We start from the raw sequence: 27844 nt of genomic DNA, 5'->3' as shown, positions 1-27844 counted from the left end.
CTCCCTGATCTCCTCTCCACAAACCCTAAAGATGGCTCAGTTGATGGAGTGATCTATTCAGACACCCTCTCTAGCCAACAGCAATCTGACTGTAGGAAGGTCCTGCAACAGTTTGCTGAGCTCTTTTCCCTAACCCCTGGTCAGACACACCTGTGTACCCATGATGTGGACACAGGAGACAGCATGCCTGTCAAAAACAAAATATTCAGACAGTCTGACCAAGTTAAGGAAAGCATCAAGGTGGAAGTCCACAAGATGCTGGAATTGGGAGTCATTGAGCACTCTGACAGCCCCTGGGCTAGCCCAGTGGTCTTAGTCCCCAAACCTCACACCAAAGACGGAAAGAGAGAGATGAGGTTTTATGTGGACTACAGAGGACTTAATTCTGTCACCAAGACAGATGCCCATCCCATTCCAAGGGCTGATGAACTGATTGATAAATTGGGTGCTGCCAAATTCTTAAGTACCTTTGACTTAACTGCAGGGTACTGGCAAATCAAAATGGCACCAGGAGCAAAAGAAAAGACAGCATTCTCCACACCTGATGGGCATTATCAGTTTACTGTTATGCCCTTTGGTTTAAAGAATGCCCCTGCCACCTTCCAAAAGTTGGTGAATCAAGTCCTTGCTGGCTTGGAGTCCTTTAGTGCAGCTTATCTTGACGATATTGCTGTCTTTAGCTCCAGCTGGCAGGATCACCTGGTCGACCTGAAGAAAGTTTTGAAGGCTCTGCAATCAGCAGGCCTCTCTATCAAGGCATCCAAATGCCAGATAGGGCAGGGAACTGTGGTTTACCTGGGACACCTTGTAGGTGGAGGCCAAGTTCAGCCACTCCAGCCTAAGATCCAGATTATCCTGGACTGGGCAGCTCCAAAAACCCAGACTCAAGTCAGGGCATTCCTTGGCTTGACTGGGTACTACAGGAGGTTTGTGAAGGGATATGGATCCATAGTGACAGCCCTCACAGAACTTACCTCCAAGAAAATGCACAAGAAAGTAAACTGGACTGTAGAATGCCAACAGGCCTTTGACACCCTGAAACAAGCAATGTGCACAGCACCAGTGTTAAAAGCTCCAGATTACTCCAAGCAGTTCATTGTGCAGACTGATGCCTCTGAACATGGGATAGGGGCAGTTTTGTCCCCAACAAATGATGATGTCCGTGACCAGCCTGTTGCTTTCATTAGCAGGAGGTTACTCCCCAGGGAGCAGCGTTGGAGTGCCATTGAGAGGGAGGTCTTTGCTGTGGTTTGGTCCCTGAAGAAGCTGAGACCATACCTCTTTGGTACTCACTTTGTAGTTCAAACTGACCACAGACCTCTCAGATGACTGATGCAAATGAAAGGTGAAAATCCAAAACTGTTGAGGTGGTCCATCTCCCTACAGGGAATGGACTTTATAGTGGAACACAGACCTGGGACTCCCCATGCCAATGCAGATGGCCTTTCCAGGTTCTTCCTCTTAGAAAATGAAGACTCTCTTGGGAAAGGTTAGTCTCATCCTCTTACGTTTGTGTGGGGGGGGGGGGTGGGGGCTTGTGTAAGGAAATGCCTCCTTGGCATGATTATCCCCTGACTTTTTGCCTTTGCTGATGCTAAGTTTTGATTTGAAAGTGTGCTGAGGCCTGCTAACCAGGCCCCAGCACCAGTGTTCTATCCCTAACCTGTACTTTTGTTTCCACAATTGGCACACCCCGGCATCCAGGTAAGTCCCTTGTAACTGGTACCCCTGGTACCAAGGGCCCTGATGCCAGGGAAGGTCTCTAAAGGCTGCAGCATGTCTTATGCCACCCTGGGGACCCCTCACTCAGCACAGACACACTGCTTGCCAGCTTGTGTGTGCTAGTGAGGACAAAACGAGCAAGTCGACATGGCACTCCCCTCAGGGTGCCATGCCAACCTCACACTGCCTATGCAGTATAGATAAGTCACCCCTCTAGCAGGTCTTACAGCCCTAAGGCAGGGTGCACTCTACCATAGGTGAGGGCACCAGTGCATGAGCACTGTGCCCCTACAGTGTCTAAGCAAAACCTTAGACATTGTAAGTGCAGGGTAGCCATAAGAGTATATGGTCTGGGAGTCTTTCATGCACGAACTCCACAGCACCATAATGGCTACACTGAAAACTGTGAAGTTTGGTATCAAACTTCTCAGCACAATAAATGCACACTGATGCCAGTGTACATTTTATTGTAACATACACCCCAGAGGGCACCTTAGAGGTGCCCCCTGAAACCTTAACCGACTATCCGTGTAGGCTGACTGGTTTTAGCAGCCTGCCACACTAGAGACATGTTGCTGGCCACATGGGGAGAGTGCCTTTGTCACTCTGTGGCTAGTAACAAACCCTGTACGGGGTGGAGGTGCTTCACACCTCCCCCTGCAGGAACTGTAACACCTGGCGGTGAGCCTCAAAGGCTCACCCCCTTTGTTACAGCACCACAGGGCCCTCCAGCTAGTGGAGTTGCCCGCCCCCTCCGGCAACGGCCCCATTTTTGGCGGCAAGGCCGGAGGAGATAATGAGAAAAACAAGGAGTCGTCACTGGCCAGTCAGGACAGCCCCTTAAGGTGTCCTGAGCTGAGGTGACTCTGACTTTTAGAAATCCTCCATCTTGCAGATGGAGGATTCCCCCAATAGGGATAGGAATGTGACCCCCTCCCCTTGGGAGGAGGCACAAAGAGGGTGTACCCACCCTCAGGGCTAGTAGCCATTGGCTACTAACCCCCCAGACCTAAACACGCCCTTAAATTTTGTATTTAAGGCCTCCCCAGAACCTAGGAACTCAGATTTCTGCAACCTAAGAAGAAGAGGACTGCTAAGCTGAAAAACCCTGCAGAGAAGACTGAGACACCAACTGCTTTGGCCCCAGCTCTACCAGCCTATCTCCCCACTTCTAAAGACACTGCTCCAGTAACGCTTTCCCCAGGGACTAGCGACCTCTGAATCCTCAGAGGACTGCCCTGCTCTAGAAGGACCAAGAACTCCAGAGGACAGCAGCCCTGTTCACCAAAGACTGCAACTTTGAAATAAAGCAGCAACTTTGAAACAACTTGCGTTTCCCGCCGGAAGCGTGAGACTTGCTACTCTGCACCCGACGCCCCCGGCTCGACTTGTGGAGAACAATCACTTCAGGGAGGACTCCCCGGCGACTGCGAGACCGTGAGTAGCCAGAGTTGCCCCCCCTGAGCCCCCACAGCGACGCCTGCAGAGGGAATCCCCAGGCTCCCCCTGACCGCGACTGCCTGCTCCTCAGATCCCGACGCCTGGTAAACACTCTGCACCCGCAGCCCCCAGGACCTGAAGGATCTGAACTCCAGTGCAGGAGTGACCCCCAGGAGGCCCTCTCCCTTGCCCAGGTGGTGGCTACCCCGAGTAGCCCCCCCCTTGCCTGCCTTCATTGCTGAAGAGACCCCTTGGTCTCCCATTGATTTCTATTGGAAACCCGACGCGTGTTTGCACACTGCACCCGGCCGCCCCCGTGCTGCTGAGGGTGTACTTTCTGTGCTGACTTGTGTCCCCCCCGGTGCCCTACAAAACCCCCCTGGTCTGCCCTCCGAAGACATGGGTACTTACCTGCTGGCAGACTGGAACCGGGGCACCCCATTCTCCATTGAAGCCTATGCGTTTTGGGCACCATTTTGACCTCTGCACCTGACCGGCCCTGAGCTGCTGGTGTGGTAACTTTGGGGTTGCTCTGAACCCCCAACGATGGGCTACCTTGGACCCAAACTTGAACCCCGTAGGTGGTTTACTTATCTGCAAAAACTAACAAACTCTTATTCCCCCCAGGAACTGTTGAAAATTGCACTGTCTAGTTTTAAAATAGCTATATGTGATTTATATGAAAACTGTGTATGCTATTTTGATTATTCAAAGTTCCTAAAGTACCTATCTGCAATACCTTTCATTTTAAGTATTACATGTAAATCTTGAACCTGTGGTTCTTAAAATAAACTAAGAAAATATATTTTTCTATACAAAAACCTATTGGCCTGGAATTGTCTTTGAGTGTGTGTTCCTCATTTATTGCTTGTGTATGTACAACAAATGCTTAACACTACTCCTTTGATAAGCCTACTGCTCGACCACACTACCACAAAATAGAGCATTAGTATTATCTCTTTTTGCCACTATCTTACCTCTAAGGGGAACCCTTGGACTCAGTGCATACTATTCCTTACTTTGAAATAGTGCATACAGAGCCAACTTCCTACAACAGGCAAATGCCTACAAATCTCTCTGAAGTGATACACAGGGATGAGGGCAGCAGGGCATGAAGGTGGAGGAAAGAAAGTCATAGTGATCGTTGGAAAGGCACTGTGGTAGACCCTTTGAAAGTGATTGTAATGTGAACATATTAACTGTCACAAGGGTTTCCAGCATGGCACTTGGGAATACTCGAAGAAGCATGTGAATCTGTAAAGGATATTAGTGGGGGAAACATTTACATTTCAGTGCTGTTGTTCATATTCAGCCCATGAGAGCTGAATAAATGAAGTTTGAGATCAGTTATAAAGCTAGACGTCTGGGATAGTCGAATCATAAGTTATCACATCTGCGGAGAAACAAATTTGTGATTACATCTGTTCACTGATGCATTAAGGAAAAAATATGGTAGTTAGTCTTATTGAGGCATGACTGTTGCATTACATGTCTTGCAACCATTTTGGCAAGACTTGAACTTCATCATATATATAAATGTGTGTGTGTATATATATGTGTATGTATATGTTATATATGTTTGATGGCATGTGTAGCTGCAGATACACATGCTGTGCATTATCCTGCCATCTAGTGTTGGGCTCGGAGTGTTACAACTTGTTTTTCTTCGAAGAAGTCTTTTCGAGTCACAAGACCGAGGGACTCCTCCCTTTCGGCTCCATTGCGCATGGGTGTCGACTCCATCTTAGATTGTTTTCTTTCCGCCATCGGGTTCGGACGTGTTCCTCTTCGCTCCGTATTTCGAATCGGGAAAGTTATCTAAATATCGAAAATTCGACGGTATTGTTCGCGCTCGGTACCGGTTTAGTGTTAGCATATCGACATCGATAGTAGAAGCGCTCCGGTGGCCCTTCGGGGCTTCTGCTCTTTAGCGGGGCCTGGTCGGCCCGACCGCGTCCATCGTTGAAACTAATGGACCGGACCCCCTTCCGCTTCTGTCCGAAGTGCCACGCAAAGTATCCTTATACAGACCAACACTTGGTCTGTAATCTGTGTCTATCACCGGAACACAGGGAGGATACTTGTGAGGCCTGTCGGGCATTTCGATCGAAAAAGACCCTACGCGATCGAAGAGCCAGAAGACTACAAATGGCGTCGACGCCAAGAGAACAGCTCGACGTCGAGGGGGAGGAAAGAATCTCCATCCATGGAACGGACTCAGACGACTCCGAAAGTGAGCGACCCGCGACAACGCAGAAAACTGTGAGTAAAACTGCCCCGTCCAAGACTCACTCCAAGATCGTAAAGGCCAAGGGGATGCCACCGCCAGCAGGCCATGGCTTAACCCATCGAAAAGATGGTGACCAAACATCGGCACCGAAAAAGGTCAAACAACTGCCGAAGATATCCGACTCGGTCGAGATTCAGACTCCGAACGATCTCGGCACCGAGAGTTCGACTCACCCAAGGTGAAAAAAGTTATCTCAGAACCGAAAAAGACTGTTTCGAAACCTTTGGTACCGAAAAAAGCAGCCTCGGAGCCGAAATTAGGCTCTTACACGGAAGAGCAAGGACTTTCTGGCCAAATGCATGAACATAGATTTGAGCAGGAAATAGGTATGGGAGAACCAGACCATACCCAAAGGAGGCTGCATATCCAGAAAGAGAATGGAAAAATACAAACTCTTCCTCCAATTAAAATCAAAAGAAAGTTGGCATTTCATGAGTCAGAAATGCAGCTGAAGGCAAAGGTGGCAAGAGATAAAACACCACCACCAAGGTTTTTGCCACAGCCTTCTCCACTACATTCACCACAGCTGTCCCCGGTAACAACACCCCCAATGCAGTCACCGACACATACAGGGATGACACAGGATGATCCGGATGCATGGGACTTATATGATGCCCCGGTATCCGACAACAGTCCAGATTGTTACCCAACAAGGCCGTCACCTCCAGAGGACAGTACTGCATACACGCAGGTACTATCAAGGGCAGCTACATTCCACAATGTAGCAATGCATTCAGAGCCAATAGAGGATGATTTCCTATTCAACACCTTTGCATCTACCCACACTTCCTACCAAAGTCTGCCAATGCTCCCAGGCATGCTCAAGCACGCAAAACAGGTCTTCCAGGAGCCAGTGAAAGGAAGGGCTATCACGCCTAGGGTGGAGAAAAAATACAAACCTCCCCCAATGGACCCTGTGTTTATAACACAGCAACTGACACCAGATTCGGTGGTTGTGGGAGCAGCAAGAAAGAGGGCAAACTCTCAATCATCAGGAGACGCACCACCGCCTGACAAAGAGAGTAGGAAGTTTGATGCAGCGGGAAAACGAGTGGCAGCACAGGCAGCCAATCAATGGCGAATCGCAAACTCGCAAGCCCTACTGGCTCACTACGACCGGGCACACTGGGACGAGATGCAACACATTATACAGCACTTGCCCAAAGAACACCAGAAACGTGCCCAACAGGTTGTTGAAGAAGGACAAGCAATATCCAACAACCAGTTAAGGTCCGCATTAGACTCGGCAGACACAGCAGCACGGACAGTCAACACTGCGGTAACCATTTGCAGGCATGCATGGTTACGGAGCTCAGGATTCAAACCAGAAATCCAACAAGCTGTGTTAAACATGCCTTTTAACCAGGAACAATTGTTTGGGCCGGAGGTGGACACAGCAATTGAGAAATTAAAGAAGGACACAGACACGGCCAAAGCCATGGGCGCGCTCTACTCCCCACAAAGCAGAGGCACATTTAGAAAGCCACAATTTAGAGGGGGGTTTCGTATGCAAACACCAGAGCCTTCCACCTCGCAAACCATACCCACCTACCAGGGGCAATACCATAGAGGAGGGTTTCGAGACTCATATAGGGGTGGACAATTCCCAAGAGCAAGGGGAAAATTCCAAAGCCCTAAAACAAGTCAAACCAAACAGTGACTTCAATGTCACAAAACCCCAACACTTAACACCAGTGGTGGGGGACTTACTGCATACTACGAAAACTGGACACACATAACTACGGACGCATGGGTCCTAGCCATTATCCAACATGGTTATTGCATAGAATTCATACATTTCCCGCCCAATGTGCCCCAAGAGCACACAATATGTCCAAACAACACTTAGACCTGTTACAACTAGAAGTCCAAGCATTGTTACAAAAACAAGCAACAGAGTTAGTACCCAACCATCAAAAAGGAGCAGGTGTCTACTCACTATATTTCCTAATTCCAAAGAAAGACAAAACGTTGAGACCCATATTAGACCTCAGAACGCTCAATCTCTTCATCAAATCAGATCACTTCCACATGGTAACACTTCAAGACGTGGTTCCCTTGCTCAAAAAACAGGACTACATGTCAACGTTAGATCTCAAGGATGCATGCTTTCACATACCCATACATCCTTCGCACAGAAAATACTTAAGGTTTGTAATACAAGGCGTGCACTATCAATTCAAGGTGTTACCGTTCGGAATAACAGCCCCAAGGGTATTCACAAAATGCCTTGCAGTAGTAGCCGCTCATATAAGGAGACAGCACGTGCACGTATTCCCATACTTAGACGATTGGTTAATAAAAACAAGCACTCAACAACAGTGTCTTCTTCACACGCAATACGTTATAGAAACTCTACACAAACTAGGGTTTTCTATAAATTACCCAAAATTACATCTGCATCCATCCCAGATACAACAATACTTGGGAGCAACACTCAACACACAAAAAGCGATTGCCACACCAAGTCCACAAAGGGTACAAGCGTTTCAGAATATTACATTAAACATACAGCCAAACCAACACTACCAAGTAAGGTTTGTAATGAAACTTCTAGGCATGATGTCCTCATGCATAGCCAGTGTCCCAAACTCAAGATTACACATGCGGCCCTTACAACAGTGCCTAGGAAAACAATGGACCCAAGCACAGGGTCAACTCCAAGATCTAGTGTTGATAGACCGCCAAACACACTTCTCGCTTCAATGGTGGAACCCTATAAATTTAAACCAAGGGCGGCCATTCCAAGACCCAGTGCCTCAAGACGTGATCACAACAGATGCTTCCATGATAGGGTGGGGAGCACACCTCAACCAGCACAGCATTCAGGGACAATGGGACAATCAACAAAAACAACTGCACATAAACCAGTTACGATTGTGGGCAGTGTTTCTAGCATTAAAAGCATTTCAACCACTGATAGCCCACAAACACATTCTTGTCAAAACCGACAACATGACGACAATGTATTACTTCAACAAACAAGGAGGGACACACTCGTCACAACTGTGTCTCTTAGCACAGAAAGTTTGGCATTGGGCAATTCACAATCACATTCGCCTAATAGCACAATACATCCCAGGCATTCAGAACCAGTTAGCCGACAATCTCAGTCGAGATCACCAACAAACACACAAATGGGAAATTCATCCCCAGATCCTACAAGATTACTTTCTACACTGGGGAACACCAAAAATAGAACTATTCGCAACAAAAGAAAACGCAAAATGCCAAAACTTTGCTTCCAGGTACCCACACCCTCAGTCCAAGGGCAATGCGTTATGGATCAGTTGGTCAGGGATATTTGCTTACGCTTTTCCCCCTCTCCCACTCATTCCTTATCTGGTAAACAAACTAAGTCAAAACAAACTCAAACTAATACTAATAGCACCAACCTGGGCTCGCCAACCGTGATACACAACACTACTAGATTTATCAGTAGTACCTCACATCAAGTTACCGAATAGGCCAGACCTGCTAGCACAACACAAACAGCAGATCAGACACCCGAATCCAGCATCGCTCATTCTAGCAGTCTGGCTCCTGAAGTCTTAGAATTTGGACACTTAGACCTTACACAAGAATGTATGGAGGTCATTAAACAAGCTAGGAAACCTACTACAAGACATTGTTACGCAAACAAATGGAAAAAGTTTGTTTACTACTGCCACAATAATCAAATTCAACCACTACATGCTTCCGCAAAGGACATTGTAAGTTACTTATTACACTTACAAAAGTCTAAACTAGCATTCTCTTCTATTAAAATACATCTCACAGCAATATCTGCCTATCTGCAGATTACACATTCAACATCGCTTTTTAGGATCCCATTCATCAAAGCATTTATGGAGGGATTAAAAAGAATCATGCCCCCGAAAACACCACCAGTACCTTCGTGAAACCTTAATATTGTATTAACACGACTCATGGGACCACCATGCACTCTTGTGAAATGCAATACTTAACTTGGAAGGTAGCCTTTCTGATAGCTATCACATCACTTAGAAGAGTAAGTGAGATACAAGCATTTACTATACAAGAACCCTTTATACAAATACATAAACATAAAGTGGTTCTCCGTACAAATCCCAAATTCTTACCAAAGGTTATATCACCATTCCACCTAAACCAAACAGTGGAACTCCCAGTCTTCTTTCCACAACCAGACTCAGTAGCCGAAAGAGCCTTACATACATTAGACATAAAAAGAGCACTAATGTATTACATTGACAGAACAAAACAGTTTTGTAAAAAAAAAACAATTGTTTGTAGCCTTCCAGAAACCTCATGCAGGTAATCCTATATCCAAGCAAGGCATTGCCAGATGGATAGTGAAATGTATTCAAACTTGCTATATTAAAGCAAAAAGAGATCGACCTATTACACCAAGAGCGCATTCCACTAAGAAAAAAGGCGCCACAATGGTTTTTCTAGGAAATATAGCTATGACAGAAATTTGTAAGGCAGCCACATGGTCTACGCCTCATACATTCACAAAACATTACTGTGTAGATGTGTTAACAACCCAACAAGCCACAGTAGGACAAGTTGTATTAAGAACATTATTTCAGACAACTTCAACTCCTACAGGCTAAGCCACCGCTTTTTTGGGGAGATTACTGCTTATTAGTCTATGCACAGCATGTGTATCTGCAGCTACACTTGCCATCGAACGGGAAAATGTCACTTACCCAGTGTACATCTGTTCGTGGCATGAGACGCTGCAGATTCACATGCGCCCTCCCACCTCCCCGGGAGCCTGTAGCCGTTATAAGTTGAATGAAAATTGTAAATTTGTAAATAAATACTATTTTAAGACACATTGTGTACATACATACTTACTCCATTGCATGGGCACATTGCATTACTAAAATTTGCACTTCCAACACTGCTGGTGTTGAAAGTGCATGTGTGAGTCTACATGTTAGAATGTTTTACTGAAATAGAAGAGGAAGATAATTGAGAACTTACTTAAAACATGTCCTACGTTTTCTTTCTACAACAGTAACCATCTATGACAAAACGAATCCCCTCATTGTGTTCCTTTCTAAATAAATAATTTAAATTTTACCAGTTTAATTCAATCAAGATGGCTTTAGGTGTGCCACACTTTTGTCATAAATAAGACTATTAGCGCTCTAGTTGTTCTTTAGAGGCTGCAGTAGAGCACAAGGGAATCAACTGACATGCTGTTGGAAGTAAATCATAAGAAAACAGTTTACTCTCAAACATGATTAATGAAATCCCAGCAGAAGGCTTTTTCAAAGGGTAAAATCACCTTGAAACACACCACAATTCCTAAATTCAGTATGGTCCATTAGCAAATGATTTGTATTGAAACTACAATCTGTTATTACCCTTTATACATTCTCCTTTTTGTAAATCTCAAAACCTGCCATTCACTACAAAGCATTTCTGTGGGTGCTATCATGTATATTGGTCCCAAGATAGCTGCCAGCACTTTCTGGTTAAAGTGCTGACAGCCAATCAGTTCTCACCATGAGATGTGCACTTAGGCTCCTCCCAGATATACAAATTTGGATTTCCTTTAATATGTCAAAAGCTACTGAATGGATTTACACCAAACAAAAAAGGCCAATCTGCAGACCTAAAAGTACCTTTTTGCCAAATTTGGTGTAATTCCGTCCAGCTGTTAGGGCTGCAGGAGTGTCTACAGAGTCTATGGAAGTTGACATACGAAATTCACTTTTTTAAAACATTTAATAATGTCCATGTACTAATATAATGCAATTAATGCCAGAATTTGGTCCTGGTTATGTGTATAGCGGAACTGAATCTACGGGAGAGTAAGCAATTTGCCCAAGATCAAGCAACGATTGACTGATACTTTTCACAGAACAGCCGCATGGGGATAAAATACATATGCTCTTCATGACAAGTTTGCTGCCTTTGCAAAAAATGCTTACATTGTACATACAATATTTTTTCTTTTTTATCCTGTGAAGAACAACATATTTCCTGGAGGTGGAATGACTCGAAGGAACACTTACGTTTGTGACCGCACTACTGATCGAAATTCTGCAATACAAAATGGCAAAGACAGCAGGTACCACATCAAATTTGTTTATTCGAGTTGGTCATTTATAAAGTCACACAAGTGTAGGTTTTTATTTTAATTTTGCATGCTGGTGGCAAGAAGTGTCTTGCTCTCGGAAGTAGGAAAAGTGAGCATCAAATGTAATTAGAACAAATATGAGCGTTTAAGATAAGCAATATGTTCCTCGGTTTGTAACCCTGGTGGAATAGCCGCATTGGTAGTCCCTTTTGACACCACAGTGTGAATTCATTAGTCCTAACACCGTGAACTTGGTCCACAGGCCATTACACCTCTGGGGGCTGTCCCTTTTCTTCTTATCTATGTGTTGTTTAGTTTGACTAGTATTGGTAATCTAGTTTAATGGCGTGCACATCTAAGTTGTGTGGAAGTGAAAGACTAGCAATATTTTGAGGTTTGAACAGTTGTGGGAAACTCGTAGTGGTAAAACGCCCTTACTGCACCACTCACAGCTAATGCAGAGTTTGTAGATCGGTTCAAGCTAAATGACTGCTACTTCAAATATCCTACTCCCAAAGCCTCCCATCCTTCTCCATCACCTCTGTCTCCCCTAGACTTTACATCATAATGACCCTTTGCCCCGTTCCTATGCTTGCCTTAGCCCTTACTCCAGCACCTTACACTGTAGATGAGCTGCCCTGTTCCTGTTTCTTCTGTGGGTGTAACTCAAACACTGACACCACTGCTAACATTGCTCCTTAGCTTTAAAATTATTTGATCATTTAACTTGTTAATATTTTTTTTAATTTGTGAGGTTAAATTAGAAAAAATAAATTACTTTCCAGAAATCACTGTTATAGTATTGCTTGGTTTCTCCTCTACGTTAAGTGACGTTCTTTGGGGTGAGGATCAAGGTGAAGTATGTCCAAGTTGCCCCATTCTGCACAGCATTAGAAGAAAGCCTCCCTGTAAAGAGTGAAGCCCGTCAAGACCTTGGGTGGACTCTGGTAGCATTGTGAACTGAAATCTATATATTAGCGGAACAGATTATTCAGTCCCATGACCCCGTGCCCCATTTTCAACTCCAGTCTCACAATGAACTGTTCAGTAATGAAGCTTCGAGTGTATACAGTAGTTAGTTATATTTGAGACAATGCTCTTATTGGGCTTTTCAAGGCAAGTATAGCATTGAAATGTTTCTGACATACATGCAGTCTAGAAGTAGCAAATACATTGATTTTTCCAGGGCTGGTGACATAGATATGGGTTGATCTCCAAGAGGGAGGTCTATTGTAGATCCAGGAAGACATTTCCAAGATATCCACATTTGCATACAAACTACATAGAAATATTTTAGTTTGTGAGCAGCTATTCTGAAAATCTGCTGATCGCACCTGATCCTTTTCCAACTGAATGGTTGAACGTTTTCGATAGGTTCGGTGAGATTTTATATAATGTTTATTTTGTGCTTTAGTTACAGAGAACCACAATTAAGTATTAGCCATACAGTCACAAATAGGGGCATCATGGGGCCTGAGTGTGAGTATATGGTGCCTTCTCAGGCACCATTTAGTCAACTAGTTGTGCAGCCAGTTTCAAAGGTTCCCGAGTGTATCGTGCTAGTCTGTAGTTGGTCCATAGTCTGGCACAAGCATTTAATTTTTCTTACCCATTAGTGGCTCTTGACGACACACTGAGTGAGTGCATCCAGAGCGCCTGTGCAGGCATCAGTGGTTGACCAGACGAGAAGCTCCTCACATGGAAATGACTTTTGTTATAAGACAGGAGCCACATGTAATAAAATGCTCGAAGGCAGAAAATACACGTGGGTAGAACGCCCATGGCAATCACCCCAACATATTAAGGAGTGAATGATCTACCACAGCTCAGGAAGCTGACAGGTGAATTTACACAGGTCATTGCCAATCCATATTTGAGGATCGCTCTTAAAGACCCCTGACCTCGGTCATGTGGAGTTCCCACCAATGGTGCAGTATTTTTGGGGAAACTGCAGCCTTATCCCTCTTTCCTGCCAGCCCCGGAATTAGTCCCAGGAGGCAGATTCACTGCCTGATAGAAACAAAAGGGCTGCTGCCGTGTGTTCACTTTCATCGAAGAACCTCTCAACTCCTGGCTTGGAGTCGAGCAGCCCATGGAAACTGTTTACAGCTATTGTGAGGATTCGATATTCAGGATAACTCCATGTGGTTTTCATGCTTTCATAATAACCCCCCTTGCTGTTCATGCATTCAGGGTAGCCCCATGTGTTGCTCATGCATTCATGGAAACGCAGTATAGCCTTTATGCATTCTTGACAATCTCATATGGCCTTCTTGCATTCCTGATAACCTCCATGTGGTGTTCTTGCTCTCATGATAACCCACAAGTGTAGTTCTTGCATTCATGATAACATCCATGTGTAGTTCTTACATTCATGAAAACCTCCATGTGTTCTTCTTGCATTCCTGATAAACTCTATGCGTAGTTCTTGCATTCATGATAACCTCCACGTGGTTGGTGTTCTTACATTCATGATAATTGCCATATGGTTGGTGTTCTTACATTCATGATTGCCTCCATGTGTAGTGATACATTCATGATAACCTCCATGTGTTCTTCTTGCATTCATGATAACCTCCATGTGGTATTCTTGCATTCATGATTGCCTCCATGTGGTTGGTGTTCTTACATTCATTATTACCGCCACGTGTTGTTCTTACATACATGATTACCTCCATTTGTAGTTCTTGCATTCGTGATAACCTCCATGTGGTGTCCTTGCTCTCAGGATAACCTCCATGTGTAGTTCTTACATTCATGATTACCTCCACGTGGTGTTCTTGCATTCATGATAAACGCCATGTGGTGTCCTTGCTCTCAGGATAACCTTCATGTGTAGTCCTTACATTCATGATTAACTCTACATGGAATTTTTACATTCATGATTACCTCCATGTTGTGTTCTTACATTCATAAAAACCCACACATTATTAATGCATTCATTATAACCCCATGTGGTATTCATGTACTTATTTTCATAATAACCTTGTGTTGTTCTTGCATTCATGATAACCCAGTGTGTTTTTCATGCATTTAGGATAACCACATGTTGTTCATGCAATCAAGTTAACCCCATGTTTTGGTCTTCTACAGTCATGTGTATAGAGCACTACATGTTGCTATGGTGAAGTAGTACTTCATGAAACTGGACCCTTTTTAAATGATGGTTCTTGTTGGCCATCAAAGTACCTCTCAGATTTCCAATCCCATTATTCTCCTGTGCACAATCCCTGCTGTGGGGCTGTTACGCTAATGACGCCGGATCCCTCATTTAAACTATTTGCTCCATCGGAGTGAACTACTAGACGAGCCATTGGCAGCCGCTCGTTTCCATGGCAACGAGTAATAGAGCCCTGATGAACACACGTTCAAGGAAACGCTTTAATTACGGTGTTTGGCAGAGATCAGTTTCCAGGTATTTAAAAGCTGATAGTAGATGTGGACAAATTAGTCTTTCTGTCAATGTGGAGCAAATAATTGTTTTAGTCGGTTTGAGAGTTCTAGCCACTTGCCAGATGAATTAAATGAAATGTAATAGTTCAGGGCACAGACGCCTCCATGGACGGTGCACAGAACCGCCAATGTTTAATAGTAATCTTATAACGCGATGATGCATGTGCTCTCCATTAAGTCACTCCGAAGGGACTACCTTTATTATTTTCTTCATTTCAGTTCAGCACATGCATGTAAGAGTTGTTGCTATGTTACAAAAAATGCAATGCACGCCAAGCTTATTAAATGGCAACTCAAGACACAGCTAAATAAAGCATTACGGTTGAGAAAACAAGAAAATAAAATACCTTCTATTCATATTTGCAAATACTGCACAACAATCGTGACATTTCATTTCTGGTAGTCTGTCTGCTGTAACATTTAATCAGACATTAAAGCAATAACAGGATAAAATGTGAAAACGAGTCGTGTAAGGAAAGAGTGACGATCTGCTCACAAAGAAAAGGTAATATGGATTGAACAAGTAAATCTCTTGTTGGTGTACTGTATTCTTGCCCCAGCCAATATTATGTTGGCTCTTAGCTGTGCTGAATTCTAAGGATGAAGTTCCAAATTTTGGGTAAAGCTCTGTGTTCTTACCAAATATTTGTGTTGTTTAGTGCTTTAATGGTTTTTCGTATGTACAAAGTATGCCTACAGTCCATCCCCTCTTCTGCTAGACTATTGGGACACCCTCCTCAGCAGTGGATGGTAACAGACCACGTTTTGCATAGAAACTCGAAACAAAATGCATGGAAGGCCAGGGGCATGTACTACACCCTTGCCATGTACCCACACGTGCATTTGACTGCCCTAAATCAATCAAACTTTTTCACTTGAATGGAAAAGGTATTTTTGCATTAGAGGGTTCCACTTGACTTTCTTCTGTGCTCTGTCACCACAGTTAAAGACAGTATATCCAGCAGGTTCAGTTTTCATTCCTTGGCCGTCGCTCTTGTTAACTGTTTCCAGTACCTTGTGGCCCATCAGTGGCATCTAGCCCTACTCCTTTGAAAATCTCTTTACTGGTAGAGTGTAGATAGAAGGATGCACCATTTTTGTGATGTTGCCAGACCTCCTGGTCCCAAGAGGGTAAAATACTTTGTTCCATTGAAGTAAAATGGAAAGTAGCTACCTTTATTTTTCACAGATCCCTGCCCTTTGTTATCTGTGCTTCCCCAAACATTCCTCCTGAGTAAAGGAGGAAGTAACCCCTAAAAGCTGAGTGTCACAAGTTCTCCCTGTGAGCCAACATTTGATGTAATTAAATTGTTATTACAAACCAGCAGTCCCAATTCAGTCTAGCACTACAGTGCTTCCTTTCCTATCCGCCTACTTCCTGAATCCTTCTAGAAGCATCACTTACCAAGGAAACTGGGTTGAAGAAGAAGGGAGAGAGAGCTAGATATCTGACTGCAGAGGCACAGAAGTTTGCTGTAAGGGCAGGATTACTCTTTCAGGACTCCCGAGCGTACTGGAGGAATCGGGGATCTTGGTCTTGAACCAATTGATCATGTTCTCTGGTCATAGATGGAGGCTTTCTCCATACCTGTGTTGGCATAAAAATTACAAACTCTTGGACAATGAACCGGTTATTTCCAAATGTAGAAATATGGTATTACTTTCTTCTTACGGGTGAAGACATATTCAATGCAGCCATACTGAACTGTCTCATTTTGTAGGTCTTCTCCATAGTGCATATTCTCACTGACACACAGGCCAGTTTGGCCCCTGGGCATCCAGGTGAGAAAGCCACTTGCACCTTCAGAGAGCCTCTTTCTTCCTTTGGGCTGAAGCCTTTCTATGGTAGAGAGTTCTCCCCTCTCCCCTTTTAACCTCAGTAGGGTAATCGCTTGATCTGCAGGGAACCTTCCCAGGTTTCATGGCCCACACTCCAGCTCTTTGACTCACCAGGGATATAATTTGTAAGAAACACCCTCAATTCTAAAGCCTGGGCTGTCAGACAAATACTTGCCTTCCATACAGCAGTCACCACATCCAGTAAATGAGACAGTGGACTCAACAACAATTTGCTTTTTCATTTTCTGATGGACGACCTAATGACATGGCAAGAACAGAAGGAAGTAGACCTTCCACAAAGTTAGTGGTGTTGACTTATTTTGACTAAATTGATACTGAAAGTATCCTCTCACATCTAGAAGACCTTCTAGAAAGGGCTGCTAAACTGTGGCAGCAGCATGGATACTTTGCAGTAATGTTAAATAAGACTCACAACAAGCTAAGAATGTTTTGTTGCATCAACAGTTAAATTATTTGTGGTATCTGCAGCTCTTGGTGGCACGGGCTCTCCAGCTTAGCCTTCTTTCTCTTTAAACAATGAAGCATGTAAGCTTAATCATCAGGACGTCACAATATTGCAGCACTCTTCTTAACCCTGGCAAATTTGGAAACAATTTTGATTGCCTTTAATGATGCAGACAGAAGTGCATAGAAAATCTGTTGCTTACTTCGCCAACAGAATTTGTTTGGGGACTTAAAGTCGCTGAATAAAAGTAAGGTATATGCTTAACTTCACTTTAACAAGGTAATTAAACCAACTTTTCTCATCCACAAAAACCCTAACGCTGTGGAAGACTGAGTCATGTAATCACTTTCCATACTTTTGAAAAAGCTCTTCGTACCATCTGTCTTGTCTCCAGCTGTTGTTAACCGCTACAGTGCCAGGTCTTTTCATGGGTTTCGTTGTTTTACCTACCATCACTCCTGTTCAGAAAAGTTTTCCAAGGGGCACAGTTAGAAATACCAGAAACTCCCAGAGCTAAAAGCAGCCTAAGTGGCTAGCCATCACCTGTCACCAGGACACAGCCATCCAGGGGAGGCATGGAGCTGAGTGGAGTAGTATCACTTCTTTTTGGGGCCAAGATTTGGATCACGAAGGACACTTCATTATTGGCATCATACGTACCTAGAACCCCAAGGCAGTAAATACAGTTGTGGCTGGCGGAAGTCAGTATATACAATATTCTGGATGTTTGTCTTCAGCTTGATGTTTTCTTCAAAGTCATGGTAGTGTTGATGGTTCGTTTGAGGTGTGGGATATTCAGATGATTTTGTGTGTAGGTGACTGTTGGTGGCAAAATCATCCCCTCTGAAAGCTGTATACAGATTCTTTTTTTTGCCAAAGAACACACTGTGAATGGTGTGGGCTTCGTTGATCATTACCCAAAACTGTTGCTCCCGGGTACTCTGTTGTACGTAGGAGCAGAGAAAGTCTCCAAACCACTTCTCCCAAAGATCATGGTGTCTTTCCCTGCATGCATGACACTTAGAGGCTCGGTCTTTCACAATGTCACACTGTAATAGGGCATTGCTCATGTAGGTTGCCCCTCTTTGCACCACAGAAGCAAATATCTGAGAAATTAAGCCAGAAGAGTATCCTGTGACGATTTTTGGTGCACAGTGCCAGAAAAATATTGGCAGACTTGTAACAGTGGTCATTGACAAAGCACATCCAGTTAAGTGTTCATTTTCTGTTCATGAATAGTGAAGCTGTAAATGCATGAGACAGCACATGCGGTGTCACTTGCAAAACATGTTTAACTTACAGGGAGCTTAGGGCCTACCCATAGCTTACCATTGATAGGCTTCATTAACACTCATTTCCTTGCTCCTCCTTGGTCCGCACATTCCATCTTCACTTGCTGTTTGTGTCTTTGTCTCTCCCCTGGAGAATTGGGCCAAGTTCTGCTTTCTTGCCCAGTGTGTGTCCTTCCTTGGCCCGCCAGACTTTCGAAGTACTTTTTTTTTCTTTTAGTTGCAGCAGTGCATGTTTGCAGGCCCTCTGTTATGTTGCCTGCACTCAGCAACCTATGGGTTAAAACACCCCTTTACTTAGGAGTGTATATTAAGGACCCCACAAACAACATGCTCACTGCTGACCCTTTATTGGAGGAAGCAGGCTCACAATCGAGGCAAGAACAGAAGCTGTCATTTGCGCACCTCCAGGTTCACTGCTGCCAAAGCCTGAATTGAAATTACACCCGCTTTCTTTCGGTTGTTTGCATAGCTCTTCCTCTTTCTCGTGGTGCCTAAAAGTTTAAAAAAGAAGTGCCACGAGGCTGCCACCGCTGGCTGCGTTAGTGCTATTTCTTTTATTGTTGGGGTGGGGGGTGAGGCAGGAAGCATCTCGGATGAAGTGAGACCAAGAGACACAGAGGGTGTAGATACCTCCTGCCACGAGCCCTCCTAGCAATGGAAAAGCGCTATGATGAAGCTAGCACTGCACGCTTCATAGACTTTAGGTTTCACCTAGACAGCACATGCGCTGTCTCTGTGAGACTTGCTGTTTGTACATAGTGGTCTTACAGCCCCACCCACAGTTGACCATTTATTAGATTCAGCATTGCACGCAATTAACTCTGTCCTGGTTTATCATGGCATGTGAGCATCGTGTCGTCTTCTTGCGTTTGGCTCCCTGGGGCAAGGACTAAGTGCCTGTGTCTATTCACAGCTCCCATTTTGTTACAGCTTTTTTTTCCTTTGTGTTCACGCACTCCATATGAGTGCTGGTGCTTTCAGTTAGCTTTCCATATCACCGCCCATTTAGCTTCTTATCCTTCCCACCCCCCCTAGCCTGTACTTTACTCTGAACCACTCTACTCTATGCCACCGTACTTACTCTGCCCCACTCTAGTCTACTGCACTCTGCTCTGTGGCACTGCACTCTATGCCACTATACTGCACACCACTGCACTCTTCACCACTCTATGCAACTGCACGTTATGCCACTAAACTCTGCCACTCTCCTTTACACCATGCCATCCCACACAGTGCCACTCTACTCCATTCTGCACAGTGCCACTTAACACCACTATGCCCCTCCAAGCCACTCTACGCCAACCCACATCACTTTATACCATACCACTCCACTCCATTGTAGTCTGCCCCACCTCCACTCTGTGCCAGACCACTGTACGCTATGCCAGTCCACTACATTCTACACCACTCTGTCACCCCACTCTACGCCACACCACTCCAAGCCAGTCTACTTCACCCCACTCTACCGCACCCCACTCTCCTACTCTACTTCACCCCACGCTTCTGTACAACATGGGGATAAGACATTGGCAAAGCCAACCGCTCTTGCGTAGGGAAAACCTATTGGCTTTGCCAATGCTTGTTTAACTCTCCGCTAAAAACATTGACAAAGCTTATGGCACGTATAGATGAGACCTATTGGCTTTGCAAATGATTGTTGAAAACTATTGCTGCACACCGCCCTGTTTCAGCTCTAGTCAATGGAAGACGGACCTAGCCCTAGCAGCATTCTGGATCATGAGTCAAATTTGACACTGAAAGTATTTCTGTGGCAGACCACAACAGTAGGCAGTGCCACGCTCGACTTTTGTGCAAAGGAGCAGTAGAAATGCATTTGTGGATACTGGATAAAGCCATCTTGGTGTCTGCTTCTCACGTGGCCGATAATAGTATCTTTATGGGCATGAGCTGCAGGCTTACATACACGCCAAGGGAGAGGCTGTTCAATCACATTCTTGTGGCATTCCTCTTTTATTTTTGTCAATTTTATTTTTATAATTTTAAAGGAATTGCATACAAGATACTATTTGCATCTTGCCACTTGAATCAAACATCTCACAATTGGATTCTCTCACAGATGAACCCCAACATCAATACAAAGCTACCTACCCCCAGTAGCTGCAGGCCTGACAGCCACTCTACAGTGATGAGGCAATTCTAGTAAAACCGATCCTGCCTCATTTATCGCATATCACTGTTTAGCTCATTCTCCGAAGGAAATAATGTTGTTTCATGCATCTGCTATATTATAAGATCTTTAAAGTCCTAGGGTTCCAACCAGAATCGTCTTGAAAAATTCTGAAGAGCTACAGGCAATGTTTTCCAGGTGCAATTAAATTAAAAAAACACAAAAAGGAGTACGGGGTTCTTTTATTACAACGAGGGATGGATCTATGGTGCATCAGTTGTGCCACCAGATCCCTCGTGGTCCTCTAGTGGAGGCGGGGTATCAGTAAGCTGTGGTACTGCAGAGGGTCTGGAGAACAGGGGGGGAGTTTCCTTTACGGACTAGGTGGTCTTAAACACTATATAGTGTCATGCTTCATCATATGACCACCTAGCCCCACCCAGGTAGGACAGTGCCACCTGGGCGGACTCAACCTCACTGTTAAAGGAACAGGAGGGAGTGCGTAAATTAATTCTGGTTCTGGAAATAGAGGGATCCAGCTAATCTAAGGAATAAAAACGCCTAAACAGATACCTGTATAAGTATTTAATAAAAGGTTCTGTTTGGTGTGATTAAACAAATGGAGATTGGGACACCTCTGTGAGAACAAGGACTCACAGGGTCACCTATCTAGGAAATAGAAGCCGACATGTTTCTACCCTCAGTAATGAGCTCTGGAAAGTCTTGGGCATTCATCAGGGCGAAGGATCCCTACTACTCACGCTAAGAGTATGAGAAAAACACGGTACGGTGAGTAAAAAATTAGAAGGGGCCTACCTTGCCAGGAAACTACCTGGGGGCCTATAGGAAATAAAACAGACCGACAATGAAAGTAGCATTGTGACACAGCACTGCACAGCAAACCACAGCACACGTGAGGCAGATGATCATGCAGCAAACAGAATTATTGAGTGCAAAATACATTCATCACCTATAATTTATGGACCTACCCCCAGTAGCTGCAGGCCTGACAGCCACTCTACAGTGATGAGGCAATTCTAGTAAAACCGATCCTGCCTCATTTATCGCATATCACTGTTTAGCTCATTCTCCAAAGGAAATAATGTTGTTTCATGCATCTGCTATATTATAAGATCTTTAAAGTCCTAGGGTTCCAACCAGAATTGGCTTGAAAAATTCTGAAGAGCTACATGCAATGTTTTCCAGGTGCAATTAAATTAAACACTTTTCAACTACCAACCAACTGCTCAATACTGAAATATTCCCTCCTCTCAAGTCAAGGAGTTTGCTTCTGTGCTCCTCCAGAGGCATTCCTCTAAGCACTGACCTAGTAGGGACCTATGCCCCTTTGTAATTCCACTTACTCTCTGCAGTCCCAAGTGTATCATCCAGGGCATAATTCAGGGTTACACACGGGTAGACGGAATCCACCCACTATTTTCACAGGGTGGACGCCATTCCCCCTACCAAGAAGTCTGTGCCTCACTGAAATATGCTGAACTTGTCCCAGTGTAATTTTCCGACACTAAACACATTCAACGGGCTTGCAGTTAACTGCTTTCTGTTCTTACAGCAACGTGAAGGGGCTTTTAGGTCAAAGCCTACCAGACTGCGCAACTCTCTGGTTTGCTAAAGACTTTTCGGGGAAGCTTAAAGCTGACCTAAGAATACTTTCCACCCATTGCTTACCATTGGCTTTGTCTGCTTTCTATTTGCTGGCTTTATTTGTTTTAAGCCATCCAGCATGCATTTGTCTCTCCTGAGGAGCATAGCCTGATTACTGTATTCTTCCATGAGTGTTTGGATTCTGTAAGTAGTCCTTTAAATTGTGTTCTTACCTTGTCACATTTGCTGTACATTCAAAGACCGAGGTCAAATGTCAGGCTCTGTCTTCCAAGGGAGTTTGTTGTTTACTTTTTTTCTTTCTTTGATTTCAAAGTGAAAGGATTTATCTGACAAGCTGGGGTGTGAAAGGATGGTTTTTATCTAGCACACAAATACATTTAAATATCTGTAAATGAACTGTGCAAGTATTCTAGAATATATCAGAATTAGGAAAGCTTATCTAGCACACAAAAACATTTAAATATCTGTAAATGAACTGTGCAAGTATTTTAGAATATACCAGAATTAGGAAAGCACAACCAAAGCAATTTTTTTTGTTATTCTGAAGTGTGGTGGAAACAAATATTTTAATTCGATCAAAATAAATTAATGCGCTAGTTAATGCCATTTCACCACATTGTTGTTTGTGTGCTGTATACTTTTTTTTAAACTGTCTGTGCAAATGTAATGATCATTTCAATTGAAAACGTGTTGTCTGTAATGGCAATGCACTACCACGCCATGCATGCTCCACTCTACGACACTCTACTCTCCTCCACTTTATGCAATTCACTCTAGACCATGCTACAACACTCTACAATACTCCACTGTAAGCCACTCCACACCACTGTGACAATCTATGACCCTCCACTCTATGCCCCCTTACTTTATGCCCCTCCAGTCTATGCCCCCGCAATCTACCACTCCACCACTTTCTAGCCTTTCACTCTGATACTCTACGCCATTCTGCACCACACGACGAGGCTCCATGTCTTGATGCTCCACGCTACGCTGACACTCCATGCCACCCACTTTAACTCTACCACACTCCACTCAACTCTACTTTATACCACTCAACTTTACTCCACTTTACTCTACGACACTGCTCTATGACACTCTACTATGCACCAGTCATCTCCACTCTATGGTACTCCATTCTGTTGCAGGCCACTCCACTCTACGCCCCACACTCTACAACACTGCACAAATCCACTCTACACCAATTCACTCTACGACACTCTACACCAGTCCACTCACTGACACTCTACACAGTCCACTCACCGACACTCTACACAGTCCACTCTGACACTCAACACCAGTCCACTCTGATATTCAACTCTATAACACTTTACTCCAGTTTACAACACTTCAAGCTACATTGCACCACTCCACGATACTCCACTCTACGACTTTTCACTCTACTCTGACACTCCACACTATTATACTCCACACTACGACACCACTCTATCCCAATCCACTCTACTTCATTCTACGGTCCTCCACTTTACTCCCCTCCGGTCTACACTTCTCCACTCTGTGACAGTGCCCTCTGACACTCCACACTTGACTCTGACACTCCAGTGTGTGACACTCAACTGTACAGTACCCGGCTCCACGCCACTTGACTACACACTACTCCACTCTATCACTCTACTCCACGCCACTCCACTCTTCTCCACTCTACTTAACTCTTTCTGTGCTACTCTATGCCACTCTACGACAGTACTCACCATACTCCACTCTACACCACCCCAGTCTACGACACTCTAAGCCCCTCTAGTCTGACACTGTACTCCACACTGTGCCCCTCCACTCTTACACCCCTCTGCGCCATGCTTCTCCACTTCACACCACTCCACTCTGCTAGTTCATGTTGCTCCACATCACTCCACAACACTCCAATCCATGACACTTTACTCTGACACTGTATGACACTCTACTCTATGCGACTTCACAATCCTCCACGTGACTTCACAATCCTCCACCCCACTCTGCTCCACTCTTAGATACTCTATGCCACTCTCCACTACTCAAGTAACTTTTAGCCATGCTGGTGTAGAAACATGGCTGAAATACTTTGGCAAAGCCAATAGCTCTTACATAGGTGAGATCTATTGGTTTTGACCTTCTTGTTTATTTTCATCTCCAGCTCTGCCAAAAAAAGGGCCTGGTTTTAAGGGTCATCAGATCTCCTTTTGTTCCAGTAAAATCCTGTCTGGGAGCAATCTGAAGCCTAACAAATACATCCTAATGCAGTAGAAGGGAAACAGTCACAGCTTATTATCGCTTCAGAATTACTTAAGAGAAGCTACAGTTTGGAGACAGGTTTTTTGACTTTGTTGAATCCCTGTGTATAAGCGATATGCATGCACTGTAAAAGGGCCAGATGTGATGGTCTGTGCGAGTATTTACACGAATAACAAATTAAATATCACTAATCTTTATTTTATTTTTCTGTGCTACTCATTCCAATGTAAGGTGTCAGAGCACTTTACATGACATCACACATACATTAACAATAAATCATAGCATGTGTAAATCAGTGTACAGGATTGTTACATAAGATAATGAGGGCTACAATGTGTAGGAGTCACAGATCATCCTTGATAGCCCACTGTGCCGTATTTGAAGGATTGTAATTGTGGAACTGCAAGTAACAAGGACTGTGTGTTTAAAGCCGTGGCCCATTTACCTATCTACATAAAATAAAAATCTGGCATCTGCATGGTACACAATGTGGTTTGCACATATCAATCCTCTGTGCAAACCTATGACTAGACAGAACAGATCTCTCCTGCAAATGCATTCACCATGAGAGTTGTCTTTCAATTCTTGTTATTCCCTGAGTTTTACAGGGCACACAAAGATCTCTGCTGCTGGTGCCTTAACCTCATAAGATATTTTAAAATGCAGCATTTGCAATCAGTTAAGCCAGAACAGATTTACTGTCACATTTCTCTTTGTTGCCAGTCTCTTTGTGGCAGTTTTCTAAAACATAAATTCAAACGTATAGGTTGATGCCCAGATTTACTAACATTTTGCGTCAGGGTTGGGTCATTTTTTGGTGCCATGCAAATCCTCTTTACAAATGTGGTGCATTCTGCCCAATTTGTTTAGCCCCCCGCGTTTTTTATTAGGACTTGTGGGCTGGTATTACCCCTGTGCCCGCATGAGCAGGGTACCCCAAGATTGCCTTGATCGCCGCTAAGACTTCCTTCCTAGATAAGTTAGCCCAGTGGAGGACCGCCGAGTATGTGTCAGGTCGTCCTCCTGGCCACACTCGGTCTAACACTTGGAGCCAACATTAGTAAACATGCGGTGCAGTTTTGTGTACACGGTATAAATAAAGAGGCTTGTGCTGTGCCTCTTGGTATGTTAAGGGTTTCTAGCCACACACCTGTTCAGTCTTTCCCAGTCTTTGCAATGTATAGCCCAGTTCAGGGAAAAGAGACGACTGGTGTGACACGGCTAGAGCGGAATCGGTCTTGGAGATGCAAGGCTGTGACCGAGTAGAGAAGTATGGCTGGTTTGGGTTTGTCTCCTCAAAGCATCACAGTCGTATCAACAGATGGGAATTAATACACGAATACAGCAGGAGATGGCTCTGCCTTAGAGAAAAGAACATGACGGGTGCTTTTTGTTGTTCTAACTTCCGGATGCAAAATTCTCAGAATAATTAAACTTAAATAATTATGACTTTGGGAGTACAAAAACTGAATTTTGGGGGGGGGGGGGGGTGAATATATATATATATATATATATATATATATATATATATGTCTGTGTGAACAAACACGCACACACCCGCACCAAGAAAAGCTTGTAAATTGCACTGTACTGCCATCTACAGGCGAAAAGTAAATTAGCATTGGAACAGTATAGACAATTCATCGAAACACAAGTCGAACAAGCATTGGCAAACGGTTAAAAGGGACATATTTTTTGCTAATAATGCTAAGTAAGATCGGCAAATATGTATCATGCCATGAAGAGGGCCGAGAGTCACCAAGCATGTTTACATGCATCATGACACGGTGGCCATTTTTTTATTTACTATTTAAAGATGTGGATTCCCACATCATAGCACTTTAAAAAAAAACTGTGCCATGTTTATTTGGCGAGCCTTTAAGCCATTTTTTTTTTTTTTTTTTTGACGTACCATTATTGTAAATCGCTTGCGTTTCTAGTAAGACAATAGCGGTAAAAACACGATAAATACATATGCATGAATTTGTTCACAAGAGCCTAGTTACGATATAAAATCAATATATAAATGCAACATTGAAGCCCGAAGTTCACTTTGAGTTTTAGCAAGATATGGGACTCCACAAGAGAAGCCTGAAATGCTATAAATGGAATAATCAGAAAATAATTTACTTAAAAATATCCTATATATATATATATATACACACACACACACACACACACACACACACACACACACATATAGAGGTGTGGTAAATTATTTTCCTACCTCCCTCTGGTCCGCAAAGAAGTGGGACACATGTATACAGTGCTGTAGCCTGGGCTTTTGTACTGTAGCTGCGTCCATTGCACGTTTGGTGGTCTGAGAGCCTTGCAGCAATTCATTTAGAAGTACTGTTTTATCGCTTTAGCCTGAGAGTATGAATTCTTCCTTCCCTGGAACCTGAAGTTTCTACCCGCATCAGGGGGCAGCACAGTGTCTTTATAATCACCTTGAAGACAAAGGTGTAGTAAGTGGAACTTGCTTTACATCCTGTTTATCTAGGCTCTCTATACCTGGCCTCCCAAAGTACAAAATGTTTCCCCAGGTACTTCTGGTAATCAGAATGGACCTGTGATGTACAATAAGCACTGGGACTCCATCACCCCACCATCATGGCAGCTGAGTGGATCCCCTGAAACGGCAGAGTAGGCTTCAAGACGCTGATTTACCAAAAAGTGCAGAGACTCAAATAATCACTAATACCTCTGAGTGACAACCAGAAGTTTAGTTATTTGTCCATAAGACGGTGCAAGTCCAAAGTCTGATGTCTTTTTGCATGTTACGTCTCTGCGGCATGCAGGCAGGCCTTCGGATAGAAATTGTAAAAGCCTTCTAGCAACTGTGATGCTTTGCCTTCTGCAAATAAGCATCTTGAAGGGATTCAGTTTGCAGTGCTGCATTTTGCCAATGTATGCTACCTAGAAAACGTCATGCTAGCGGGTTCCAATAAAGCATTCAACAGTTTTCATAATGAGTCTTCAGATGATACCAGAAGTAACAAAGAGGTGGTTTATTTGTGTAGAAGCTATTAATTGTTATCTAAAGCTAGGTTCAAGCCCGTCTGCGCCCGTCCGCGCCTGGCCCGCGCCCAGCGCCACGACCCCTGGTCCCCAGCTCCCCCAAGCCCCGCTGATCCGCTACGACCCCACCACCCTCCACGCCCTCAACCCAGGGCGCTCCAAAACCTGCTTCCTAGCTCACCCCAAACGCACCCATGGACCCTTCGCCTGCAACTCCTGCAAACGCATCTTCCACCACTCAACTACCACGACCACAAGCCCA

At 44.2% G+C, this 27844-nt stretch overlaps 1 protein-coding gene across 4 annotated transcripts in view; it reads left to right on the top strand.

Annotated features, from left to right (window-relative positions):
* MARK1 (microtubule affinity regulating kinase 1) overlaps nucleotides 1-27844 on the top strand; it is a 355979-nt gene that overhangs the window by 273732 nt on the left and 54403 nt on the right. For all 4 annotated transcript variants that reach the window (XM_069233866.1, XM_069233864.1, XM_069233865.1 and 1 more), the window contains exon 14: nucleotides 11422-11522. In XM_069233866.1, coding sequence (XP_069089967.1) covers nucleotides 11422-11522 — 101 coding nt within the window. The remainder of the gene's footprint in view (nucleotides 1-11421; nucleotides 11523-27844) is intronic.

The sequence above is a fragment of the Pleurodeles waltl genome, chromosome 5 (assembly GCF_031143425.1).
Source record: "Pleurodeles waltl isolate 20211129_DDA chromosome 5, aPleWal1.hap1.20221129, whole genome shotgun sequence".
NCBI classification, from domain to species: domain Eukaryota; kingdom Metazoa; phylum Chordata; class Amphibia; order Caudata; family Salamandridae; genus Pleurodeles; species Pleurodeles waltl.
This window is presented reverse-complemented; position numbering and strand designations above follow the sequence as displayed.